Consider the following 13,060-nt stretch of genomic DNA (forward strand, 5'->3'; position numbering starts at 1 on the left):
AAGTTAACCCATTACCACACAGCTGGCAATTCAGGCAGTCTGACTCCAGCCCACATGCCTACCTACCTTCCTACAGAAGCCAGAAGGGTACACAGGATCACAGGGTTCTTTCACTAGGTACAGAGTTTCTGTTGAGGACACATAGAGAGCTGCTGGGGTGGTGGGGGGGGGGAGCATAGGGGAGTGACGTTCCCTTAGTAAGGTGCTGACTCCATCCAAAATTTGCACATAATTGCCCATCTCCAGTTCCTAGGTCACTAAGTCCTGCCAACTCAGAGGCTCCTTTGGTGCTTCACTGGAAAGTTTAGGCTGACAGTAGATTTTATATACGCTTCGTCAGCATCAAACTGGCCTGTGCTGACAATATTTAAGTCAGATTTAGTTAAGAGCTTCAAATCAATGCTACCTTGAGGTCCCTGAAATTAAAACCTTTTCTTGCTGTTTCCCTAGCAGGCTGATAGTTGACATAATCCCCAAAGAAGCTTATATGTTAATACTTAAGAACCATTTACAGTTCTCATGCACTGCTGGCCCAAAATGCCATGACTTGAGCTAGACATACTAGCAAAAATATTGAGCTATTTAAAGAACATAGTGTAGTTCAAACTATAGTGAAAGAGGATAGGGTTTTCAAGAATCTGATTAAATAAAAGGATTTAAAATACACATATTTTAAATATTTGACTTCTTAGTGCTCCATGGATTCTGACCTTTCAGGTACCTCGCTCATGGGGATTGTAAGACACAAAGAATATTTCTATGTAGGCAATAAATGCATTCAGTTCAAAGATGCTCATATTTACTATGTTTCCATGGTGAAATGAACTACTGTTTTCTGTTTTAAAGGGAACCAGGTTTTCACCCTCCAATACCTCCAAAGCCCAGTTCTCCTGTTTCTTCTCCTAACCAGCTGAGAGGGGATAATAGGTAAGACCCAGTACTCCAGAATTTCTTGCCAAAATGAAGTTCAAGGGAAATGAAAATAAATGGACTGTGACCTGCTCTGTGCAAAGCATGGATGTTTTATGTGCACATTCCCTAAAGAAGCGCCTGTAGAACTTTTTATAACTCGTAGGTGTATTTATGTTTGCCTTTGAATACTAATGGCTAACTTGTCTGAAGGAAATATGCCTTCAAGATAAAAATGGAACAATATTCATGTTCATAAAGTGTTTGTGCACAGACTTTTTATTTATTAGCACCTAATATACAAATATAAATATACATACATATTTGGCACATATTATATATAATATAAATATAAACCCTATTAAAACTATATTTTTTGTTCATGTTTGTTCCAAGTTAAGTTTCCCAATAAGAGGTACCTATTCTGTTGAAAGATGTTCTTAAAACTTTGTGTTACCACTCAAATCCTTGCTTATGTTAGAAATACCTTTGGGTAGTTCTTTAATCTTTTTAAGCAAAGGGATTTGTAATTTATTTCAAAACTATCACATAACTTGTCTCTGAATCCAGAAAAATAGACTTTCTTCTCAGCTTTGAATCTCTGTCACTCTATAATTAATACTTGGAAATAAATTCAGAGATCTGAAACGCTTCCCATGTGTTACATTTAAACTGTTTAATATATCTTGAACAATTGTTCAAGATGTACATCCACATTTCCATTATTATTGTGAGATTAAAAAATGGTAACTCAATGAAGATTGACTACATTAGATCTGCTTGATTGCCTGCCATTGCTTCTTTTGTATTTTTGCTCTTTGATGGTGATTTTTTTTGACACCATGTAAGACACAGTTATGGAACTATTCTTTAATAAGAATAGACTATAGAACTATTCTTCAGTAGACACAATTATAGAAATATTCTTCAGCAAGAGGGTAAACTTCAGTTAGAAAGTTCTGACAGGGAAGCAGGACTATGTAGCAGTAGGTGTTCAAACTCCAGATTTGAATTTCTGTTCAGTGAAACTGTGCAGGATCTTTGAAATTTTGTCCTTAGGATGAGAGCATTTTTAAAAATAGAGTCAAAAGAATATTTCTTCACTGAACTGATTAAAAATATAGATGAGATTTATAACTTTTTATTTGTACAACGGTTATAATTATCTCTTGAAAATATCTTCTCAAGCTTTTAAATGTTACATCATTTTTCCTTTAACTCTTCTAGTATTGAGCAATTAAATTTCAATTTGAATAGAATTTTTTAAGGGGCTAACATTGATTGGCCTTAGTACCACCGACATTCTAATCTGAAATCGGTGTCACTAGAGCTACAAGCTTGTTTAAATTTAAAGGAAGCTAAATTTCACAGGACTTACTACTCAAATTTCTTTATTCCACGAATGATCTAAAAAATAAAATTGGGACAACTTGCATGTTTTTTTAAACATCCTGACTACTTTAATCACAGCAAGATGATTTTAATGAAAGAATATGAAAGGGAAATGTTTCCTATGTAATTAACACATGTCCTCAGGAGTACAAAAAATAGTTGAACATAGCTTCTTGAGAACAAGTAGGAATGTATAAGTGGGTCAACCAGATACTTTAAAAAAGAGTAGTCTTAACTTGTGACAGAACCTAACATAATGAAATTTAATTCTGTCAGCTTAGCATGGTCATTCCCAATGTGGTAGGTGCACTTGAAATGCAGACTTTTTTCCCACCTTATGTGAGCAAATATATTTCTGGATAGTATTCAAGTGGGATAACTCTTCAAGAAAAAATACACCTTTGATTCCCATAACAAAAATTAATATTTTAAAATATTTTATCATTATCTAATAGAGATAAATATGAAAATGCTTTATTGATGGAGAACAAAGAAATGAACATGAACATATTTAGAACTTATAAGTCTAGAAATATCCAGTGGTTTAAAAATAGGCAATAAAGATGGACTTAATTACTAATTTAGTATGCTAGAGTTTCTGCCAACCTAAAGAAAGAGTTTAAGTTTGTTATCTCAAGTAGTGGTATGGTTCCAACAAACACTGATCTTTTTGTATATAAATTTTAAAAAATAATTTTAAATTCATCCAAAAAGTATTTTCTTTTCTGACTGATATTAACTTTAACTTTCAAAATATAGGCAGATGTATCCACCTAAACCAGGTGTATATACAGAAACCAAAAGATCTGCTGAAAGACATATAAGGTACACTGATTTCTATCTATATCCATGTAGCTGTAGCAATGATAAAGTATGCTTTCTCAGCACATTTAAAAATACAAGGCGATTAATAATAAGTTAGACAAAATCAATTTTCCAACTGACTCCAACATAGTGATAAATGTTTTTATAGGCACTTACAGAATTTTTTTCCTTTTAATTCTATCCCAAGCTTTCCATTAAGAAAACTACCAGGGCAGGCGCGGTGGCTCATGCCTGTAATCCCAGCACTTTGGGAGGCCAAGGCAGTTGGATCATGAGGTCAGATCGAGACCATCGTGGCCATGGTGAAGCCTTGTCTCTACTAAAATACAAAAAATTAGCCTGGCGTGGTGGTGAGCTCCTGTGGTCCCAGCTACTTGGGAGGCTGAGGCAGGGGAATTGCTTGAAACCAGGAGACAGAGGTTGCAGTGAGCTGAGATTGCGCCACTGTACTGCACTCCAGCCTGTCTAAAAAAAAAATGAAACAAAACGAAACAAAACTACCAAAATGGTGTGAACAAGATAACAAGATAAGATCAAACCCACTAAAGGCAGGAGAGCTTGCTCCCTCTTTATTCCCTGCCCCTGCTCTGAGGTCCATGCTATAGTTGATGTGGATATATAAATAAGGAGGTGGAAATACAGTTGTGCAGTTGAACCTGTGCTACAAAAACTTTGTCTAGTATTGACTGAACATAGTCATGTCCAGCCTCTCCTGCAGCATCAGGAAGAAGCACATTGATGCCATCTGGTAAAGGGACATTCTCCAAATATCTTGGGGGTAAGGTGGCAATCCCCAAATGTGGCGTTTCCCCATGAGAGTCCTGATTTATGCTTGTTGTCTTGCACATCCTATTTTGTCTGGCATTTGCTCTGGATGTATCTTGTTTTTCTCACTTTTTTTTTAAAAGAAAAAAATACTATTTTTTGAAAATAGATTTAAATAGTGCTATTTTATAGGTCTATCAATATGATAAACTAATTTTTAAGACAAAAGATTTTTATGACTGAAAAAATTATTTTGAAGTTTAAAACTCATATGCTTTTCATTTTTTGTATTATCCCTATTTGATTATCAGAAGAGTCTCATTCCAAAAGACACGTGACATGGGTTCCTTTCTTTGGAGAAAGTCATATTTCTCTTGTCCTGAGGAACTTACAGCACCACTCTTGCCATTCCCCAACTTGTGTTCCACGTGCCACGAGATGTCAATGCATGTTCTGGAAAAGAAGAGTTCAGTGTTTCACTACATTTAGAAAACACAATTAAATAGAGTTTTCTGCCACAGTTCTTTTCAGAACCTTAGTGTGCTTATGTGTATTTCAAATCAGCAAAAGTGTATTACATTTCCTAAATATTTGGCTACAAAATCCATACTTCATGGAACTGGATTAACCTTCTATGAGATGCTGAGTTCTTTTTTTTTGGTGTGGCGGGGGGCAGGATCTTGCTCTGTCACCCAGGCTGGAGTACAGCAGAGAAATCATAGTCCACTACAACCTCAAAATCCTGGGTTCAGGAGATCCTTCCACCTCAGCCTCCTGAATAGCTGGGACTATGGTAACAGGCCACCACATCCAGCTAATTTAAAAAAAAATTTGTTTATAGAGATAGGGATCTCCCTTTGTTGCGCAGGCTAATTTTGGACCTCTGGCCTCAAGGGATTCTCCCTCCTAGGCCTCCCAAGGTTCTGGGATTACAAGTGTGAACCACCATGCCCAGCTCACAGTTCTTAATTACAATAAGAATTTTCCTAATTATTCCTTTTATGATCGGGGGATATTAGCATTGATCTGCGCCCTCTACGTCTCAGATGCCTCCACCTATTCTAGAGTCTGAGAAGACAAATATTTTCACCCCTTTAGGGTGAAAAGGAATAATTAATTGTATCTGTTGCTTAATGCTGCTTGACTCTGGTAGAAAACCTTTTGGATTCACTTCTGTGTTTACCTGTTAGTTAAATAGACTGCTTTTTTATGTCCTTTTTGTAACTTAGAACCTGGGAGCTGACAATACAAGTCCTCAGGAGAAAATGTAGTTATTTCAGTGATGGCACAGCCAACACCCAGGTGGAATAACAGTGGGGTGTGTGTGTGTGTGTGTGTGTGTGTGTGTGTGTGTGTGTGTGTGTATGTGGGATGTGGGGAAGTGCATGTCCCTGTGTGCCATGAGCTGACACAATAGAACCATTTTGTCATTCTGTTGAACTAATTCCTGAACACCACCTACACTATTTATTTATTTACTGAAAACAAATGAGAAATGTTAGCTCCTTCAAATATAGCTCTACTATCATTGACCTGTATTTATTTTTCATTGTTTGAAGGAGTCAGGATCTTGGTAACATCCTCAAAGCGGACACTTCACTTCAGAGAACTGACAAAGGGTGAGCTCTCAGAGCTTTTGAGCTTGGTTTGATCTTCTCTTATGTTTCAAAAACGCTTAACCATACCTTTAAAAGTTCCAAATGTGAACAAAATCCTAGTGCTGTGTATTGTATATAATTTAAAATAAGAAAGCATCCGTTTCTCTAGACAAGTACTCCTGAGTGGTGGATGGTGCCAACATTTATGGACAGTTTTTCAACATTGCCACTTTTTCTGGTGATTTTACCCACCCAGTGAGCTTAGCTGTCAAGCCTCATTCCAAATATCCAGCCCTGTATTTATGTTGCTGGTCCAGATCTCTGCTTATCTCCTAGCACCCCTGCTCAGGATGTCCAAAGTCATATCCAAATTCTTTCCCAAATGTGCTGTTTCTGACTTCTCTGTTCTTGCATTACTGCAGACTCACTTTTCTGGAACAATTCTTGATTCTTCCTTCTAGATAGTATCGTGCATGCATGAATTAAACATCTAAAATGTCCCTCGTGTGTACACAGACTCCCCCTCGTCTGAACCCTCATTGACTCCTGCACAGATTATTAGAGTAGCTACCCAGCGTTACTGGCACTCTTCAGGATTTTCTTCCGCTAAACTATTATTACCCATCAATACCATAATTTTTCCCAAGATTCTGCTCAATCACTGAACCAGATCGTCATTGCCCATTCAAGGGCCTATAACCTCATTTAAAGCCCTTGCTAACCTGGCTGTGGCCTCACGTTCCAGCAATTTCTGTTTTCATGCCTATATTTATCCTACATTTATATCAAGAAAAGCCATTTTCTCTCTGCAGTTTCTAGATACTCTGCCTTTGTTTATACCACATGGTGGCCTTTTTCAGCCCCAAGCCACCATGCCAATCCATCCAAGCCCTGCCAATTGTTCAAAATCTAGATCAAGTGGCACCTGCTCTGCTGTCTTCCCTGAGTGGCCCAGGGAGATGTGACTTCTGCCTCTGTAAGCAATTAGAACTGCACTATTCATATTTTGTAAGACTGAATCATACTCAGCTGTATTTCTTGTTATTTGTATAAGTGTGTTACCTTCTCTATCATCTCTATAATCTATCAGGGCAGATATTTTGTCTTATTTACCATTTACAGTGTGTGACATGATGCTTTGTACATCGTAGGTGTTTAATAGATTATGGTAAAATCATAATATTCCATTGTTTAAATCCAAAGCTCTCAAAAATATTCCTTGTTTAATTGATTTTAGTAATGCTAAGAATGTTGCTAGATATTACAGTTGCTGTCAAAAGAACTGAAGAGAAAAAAATGTGACACTTGGCTTTTCTGGGCAAATTCATAAACAAAATAGCTCTGAATCCAGACGGAGTCTATAGAAATTGTCCTGAAGGTTTCATTTCCATGTCTTCTCTCATTGAAGTGTCTAGGTCTCTAATTTTATTGATTTATTTTTGTTGCAGGTAATATTTTTTGTTTCCAATAGAGATCAGACAGTGGTTTGGTGGGTGAAGGGGATGTCTGAGAAACAGATACATGAGTGACTCTGAAGGAAAATTATGGTTTGGTGTAAATCAAATAAAAACCATGAGAGAGGCAGTTAGTTTAACTTTCCTGTCCCTGCTCCCTAGCCATAATGCACAAATTCCACGGCCAGTTACATTCATCGTAGAGAGAAGCTGCTGCTTCACAGGGATCAGGAAAAATGCTCATGGTTGTCCTCATAGAGTATCATTACTTTGGGCCATCCACAGGGAGTAGAAATGGCGTTAGTTATCTGAGCCGCCCTTTGTGAAATGGAATGTTACTGCTATCTGATTAAGAGCATTTCGTTTGTTACAAATGCAGTGGAGAAACTTAATATCAAAGCTTTCATCAATGTGAAGTCATTTTGAAAGCTCAAGATTTTTATCTGGAACACAGTATCCATTTTATTTAATTTACCACAGAATGTCTTCTCATGATATATGCCAATTTTCTTTGGATAAAGCAACTCCAGATCCTGATAATCTCATCATTGTGACTCATGCCAGTCAGAAAAGTCTGAGACTAAAATTTATAGGACTCGTGGGTTTGCTCTTTTCCTTGGGGACACAAACAGATTGTTAGTCTCAGAGTTAGCAGGTAGAATTTCCAGCAAGAAACAATAATGGGGTCACTGTATTGAGGGACTGGGTAGTGTTTGTCTTTGTCACACACAGGGATAGAGCATTAGTCATTTTTCTTTTTTTTTTTTTTTGGTCAGAGATAGCAACTTTTGCATTTCAGTATTTATTCTCAGGCATCAATTCTACCATTGATACCTAAAACTGCTTGAAAGGATTAATCTATGTGCTGGCTGTTAATTTAGGGTCTCTAAGAGGACTGTCCTCAGCAGCTATTCTTGCCATAGTGTCATCATGCTGGGCTCTTCCAGCACATAAGTGACCCAGCAACTGCATCTCTTTAAAGCCTAAGTCGAAGTCTTGGTGTTTCTAAGTGCAATAAAAAATGAGTATAGCAAGCATTTATTAGGCTGAGCATGGTGACTCACACTTGTAATCTCAGCACTTTGGGAGGCTGAGGCGAGCAGATCACCTTAGGTATGGAGTTTGACACCAGTTTGGCCAACATGGTAGAACTCCGTCTCTACTAAAAATACAAAAATTAGCTGGGTGTGGTGGCACACGCCTGTAATACCAGCTACTTGGGGGAGGCTGGGGCAGGAGAATCACTTGAACCTGGAAGATGGAGGTTGCAGTGAGCCAAGATGACGCCATTGCACTCCAGCTTGGGCAACAAGAGTGAAAAAACTTGCTTTTTTCTTAAATAAAAATGCATAGCAAGTATTGATAGGGCATTAATTATTAAATGGCCCAAATTAATCGAGAATTTGTGACTCGCCAGGCATCGTGGTAAGTCCTTTATATTCATGAGCTTATTGAATCTTTTCTAAGGTGGATACAATTAGTATTCTCATATTACAAATGGGAAAATTGAGTCCACTGAAGGTTAGGTAACTCATCCATGTTTAACCAATGAATAAGTGATAAATCCTGGATCGTACTCCATGTGTGCTTAACTAGGAAGGTTGAATGCGTAACTACTGAGTTACTGGGTCTTACAGTCCCTTGGTCAACACCAGAAATGACTCAAGAAGAAAAAGAAAGATTAGGAAAGCTTGGCAGAGTGTGATTTTAGAACACGAAGAAGGGAGAACCATGATCTGTGAACAGAGAAACTTGCTGAGGAAGGCAAGAGAGGACATGCTGTGACAAGGAGCTAGAGGAAAACACTAATAAGCACTGTGGTGAAACCCTCATCCCACCTCACCTAGGCTGCCCGCTTGGGGAAGAAAATTGAGCCCATGTGTTTAAATAGAATTCCTGAACCTAAGCATTTAGTTTAAATAGGTTGCTCCTGATGCAGCAGCCAGAAAGGGTTTTGCAGTTCTCAAATGTGGAAGCAGGATAGCAAATTTAGCTGACCTGGAAATGAAGTCGCAGAACTCAAGAAGGAAGCCAGACTTACTGATGAACAAATGTTTTCTAGAAGCTAAGTGTGGAAGTACATTGTGCAATGCTATAATTAATCAATGTACCTATATGTGGATTCAGTTAAAAGTGGGTATTAAGCATCTAGTGTATGAAAGATGCTGTATTAAAAATGAAAGTGTGTCTGATGTAAAATACAGTTCTAAGTTCTTTTTTTTTTTTTTTTTTTTTGAGATAGTGTCTTGCTCTGTTGCCCAGGCTGGAGTGCAGTGGCAAAATCTTGGCTCACTGCAACCTCCACTTCCTGGGTTCAAGCAATTCTCCTGCCTCAGCCTCCCGAGTAGCTGGAACTACAAGCACATGCCACCACGCCCAGCTGATTTTTCTATTTTTAGTAGAGATAGGATGGTCTTGATCTCTTGGCCTCATGATCTACCTATCTTGGACTCCCAAAGTGCTGGGATTACAGGCATGAGCCACTGTGCCCAGCCAGCAGTTCTCAATTTTAAGTGGTGTGTGTACGTGTTCCTGTGCAGAGGTAGGGGCATTAATGTGAGACCAGTGTGCAATGGCTGTAACTCAAAGTATAGCAACAGAATGGCCATAAAGGAGGTGCAGAAAAACAAATGCTGCAAGGGCTCAAAAAATGTAGAAGACTATTCAGTTAGAGGACTAGGAAAGGCTTTCTGGAGAAAGTGATGTTGGAGGAGAGCTTTGAGGATCATCAGGATTTTTGCAGATGATAAAAGTGAGAGGTGTTGTATTTCAGAGAACTCAGCTATTTTAAGGCAAATTTACCCTTGGACCCTGGGCAAGCTTTTTACTAATGTTAAACATTTTTTTCTCTTCCAAAAGTGAAGAATTGGATAATCTCATCAAAATGAACAAAAGCTTGAATAGGTAAGATTTTTAAATGTTTATTTTTTATTACTGAATTGCATATCGTGACTTTTTATGCCTTTTCATCTTTAAGCGTGAGCACCCACATACCAGGGTAGTCAAAAATATCCTACAAATCTGGAATAAAAGCTTGCAGCAATCATCATCATTTCATTGTTATGATGAGTGGTTATTAAATTCTAAAGATACTAATATGAATGTGTTTTTGATTTTCATACTCCATTTGTTTATTAAAGCAGTTATATAAATAGTCACTTTTCTCTTCCTGAAATCTTAATTCACTAGAAGGTAAACAGTTTGGTTTGATTCTAATATTTTAGTTTAACCATTACAAAAACCATTTTATTATTGTAGTTAATGTTATATTGTTTATTATTATTTTTTGAGACAGGGTGTCACTCTCTTACCCAGGCTGGAATGCAGTGGTGCAATCACAACTCACTGCAGCCTGGAACTCCTGAGCTCCAACATCCTCTTGCCTCAGCCTCCCAAGTAGCTGGGACTACAGGCATGTGCCACCATACGTGGCTAATTTTTAATTTTTTGTAGAGATGGGGTCTCACTATGTTGCCCAGTCTGTATCTCCTTGTTTTGAATCAGTTATAATTGTATAACTTGAAATATGTCAAGAGAGAAAAATGAATAGTCAAGGTTTGTGTTTGAGGTATGGATGATGTAAGCCAGCTCTCTGTTACTTTGCGTACTAATGCACTAAACAGTGACCAAAGAAAAGGAGAAAACAGGTCAAATGCCAAATGAATTAACTGATCTGAGGATCATGAGATGTGTTTTTCATGTCCTGTTCTGGCAACAATGATCACTTAAATCTGCCACTTTTCAGGTTCCTCATTTACAAGGAGAGGAGGTTTTAGATCAGGAGTCACAGACCCCATGGCTCACTGAGGCCAGACAGGTGTGAGTGAGGAGACTGTGTGAATCACAGGCAGTGAGAGAACTAGGGCCAAAAGGAGAGCAAGTGCCCTGTCTAAGCACACAGCTGCTTCTCAGCTCAGCTCCAGCTGGGGGTCTCCACTGAGTCTGGTGTTATAGGACAGCAGGACATTTTCAGGAGATTCTGAAAATCCACTTTTGTGGTTTGTTTTAGAGATAGGGTCTCACTCTGTCACGCAGGCTAGAGTGCAGTGGTACAATCCTAACTCACTGCAGCCTCCATCTCCTGGGCTCAAGCAATCCTCCCATCTCAGTCTCCTGAATAGCTGGGACTACAGGCACCACCACCATACTTAGCTAAGTTTTAACTTTTTTGAGATGGGATCAGACCATGTTGCCTAGGCTGGTCTTGAACTCTTGGCATCAGGTGATCCTTCCACCTTGGCCTCCCAAAGTGCTGGGATTACAGGCATGAGCCACCACACCCAGTCTGAAAATCCAGGTTTCTGTGTATCTTCGCCTTCATTGTAAACATGGGCTCACTTTAAAGCCCCTGCTTTAAAGCTAAAAGGTTAGAAATGCTCCATGAACCCAAGCAACACCTCTATGGACCTATTGTGGCTGGCAGATCCCCAGTTTATATCTTTTATTTTATTTTCTCTAAGTCCCACTACAATTTAAAATTTGAGTCTATGAAAATACCTATTTCAACAATTATAGCTCATCTTTCTCAACAAGCTTTTATTTCCTATCTTAGATGTAAACTGGTCTATGTTCTTATAGAGTTAAGCATTGGTCATTACCACTGATGAGGTTTTTTTAAATCAATACATTTAAAGGAATCAAGGTCTTGATGGTCTCTTCAGAACAAATCCAAAGGTAGATGAAAGAGAGAAAAGGTAAGTGCATCTGTCTCAAATCTGAAAATCTTATCTTGCAGATTGCTCCTCTTATTCCTTCAGACATTAACTGCAAGGGGGTTGTATCCTCTGGCATGGAAATGTACTAGCAGATGGGGTAGTGCTCTCAGCATTGTACATTTGGTTCAGACATAATTACCCAGGATTTCTGCTCTTCCATTCATAAGAGTAAATGAGCAATTCATGGAAAATGTTTATTGCGTCTGACCTTTCAAGATACCACACAATTTCATTTCAATATGCAGTCTTTATGTGAATTTATTTGTGTTTTCAGAGCCAAAAGCCTTGAAAGTCTCATCTATGTGAGCACCCGGACAGATAAAGATGGCAAAGGGTAAGATTTTATGAAGACAGACCATTTTGATTGAATGCCAGACAGTATACTATTTTCCGGAGGAGACTTCCCGCTTAAGACAAGGGTCAGGCAGGCTGGTGGAATAGGCCTCAGACTGGCATCCAGAGATAGTGTATGTCTTGGTGCTGGTTCTGTCCCCAACATCAATCTGGGTGACCCTAGGCCAGTTGTATAATTTCTGGAGATCTCTGTTTCCTCATTCTATAAAATGAAGGCTATGACCTAGATAATCTCCCAGTTCCCCTTTATATCTAATATGGAAAGAAACACAACTAGCTATTACAGGTAGTGGAAAATAGGTTGGTTTATGAACTAAATACATTTATAATAAGGCATTTAGGCTCTGGGAGCATAGTCCCTCACCATTGAAATCTTTCTCTTTTTTTTTTTTTTTTTTTTTTTTTTCTTTTTTTAAGACAGAGTCTCACTCTGAGGCCCTACTTCAGCTCACTGCAGGCTCTGCCGCCCAGGTTCAAGCAATTCTCTTGCCTCAGCCTTCCTAGTAGCTGGGATTACAGGTGCCTGCCAAGATACACAGCTAATTTTTGTATTTTTAGTAGAGATGGGTTTTACCATGTTGGCCAGGCTGGTCTTGAACTCCTGACCTCAAGTGATTTGCCCACCTCAGCCTCCCAAAGTGCTAGGATTACAAGTGTGAGCCACCATGTCCGGCCACCACTGATGTCTTTAGAGTGTATCAAGGCACTTCTCAGTTGAAATCTTGGTTGAGTCATTTCATATGTATATCTCTTCATAACATATTTGTAAATATCTTAAAATGAGAAGCTATGCTTTTATTTATTTTAAATCACACAATGGGTTAATTAATGATCAGTAACTGAACTGATAATATTTAAAAGGTTACCTTATAGTTGTAGCCTAACTGATATATTACATAATTGACTTACATGACTGACACTGTTTTTCTTGTTGAAAGAAACCAAAGCTGTGACAGTTTCATTAGAGAAAATCCCAGAATAGTCAAGAATGACAAAGGGCAAGGATTTATGAGATCTCTACAATTTTTGCCTTCCATTTTGGCTGTTT

General features: G+C 38.4%; 1 protein-coding gene across 2 annotated transcripts in view; it reads left to right on the forward strand.

The window, feature by feature from the left end:
* The window catches only part of SCEL (sciellin), a 107,396-nt gene that overhangs the window by 51,640 nt on the left and 42,696 nt on the right, over window positions 1-13,060 (forward strand). For both annotated transcript variants that reach the window (XM_032277431.1, XM_032277432.1), the window contains exons 10-15: window positions 847-927; window positions 3,061-3,126; window positions 5,451-5,510; window positions 9,803-9,847; window positions 11,578-11,637; window positions 11,933-11,992. In XM_032277431.1, coding sequence (XP_032133322.1) covers window positions 847-927; window positions 3,061-3,126; window positions 5,451-5,510; window positions 9,803-9,847; window positions 11,578-11,637; window positions 11,933-11,992 — 372 coding nt within the window. The remainder of the gene's footprint in view (window positions 1-846; window positions 928-3,060; window positions 3,127-5,450; window positions 5,511-9,802; window positions 9,848-11,577; window positions 11,638-11,932; window positions 11,993-13,060) is intronic.

The sequence above is a fragment of the Sapajus apella genome, unplaced genomic scaffold, assembly GCF_009761245.1.
Source record: "Sapajus apella isolate SASKATOON/1434 unplaced genomic scaffold, GSC_monkey_1.0 scaffold9, whole genome shotgun sequence".
Taxonomy (NCBI): Eukaryota; Metazoa; Chordata; class Mammalia; order Primates; family Cebidae; genus Sapajus; species Sapajus apella.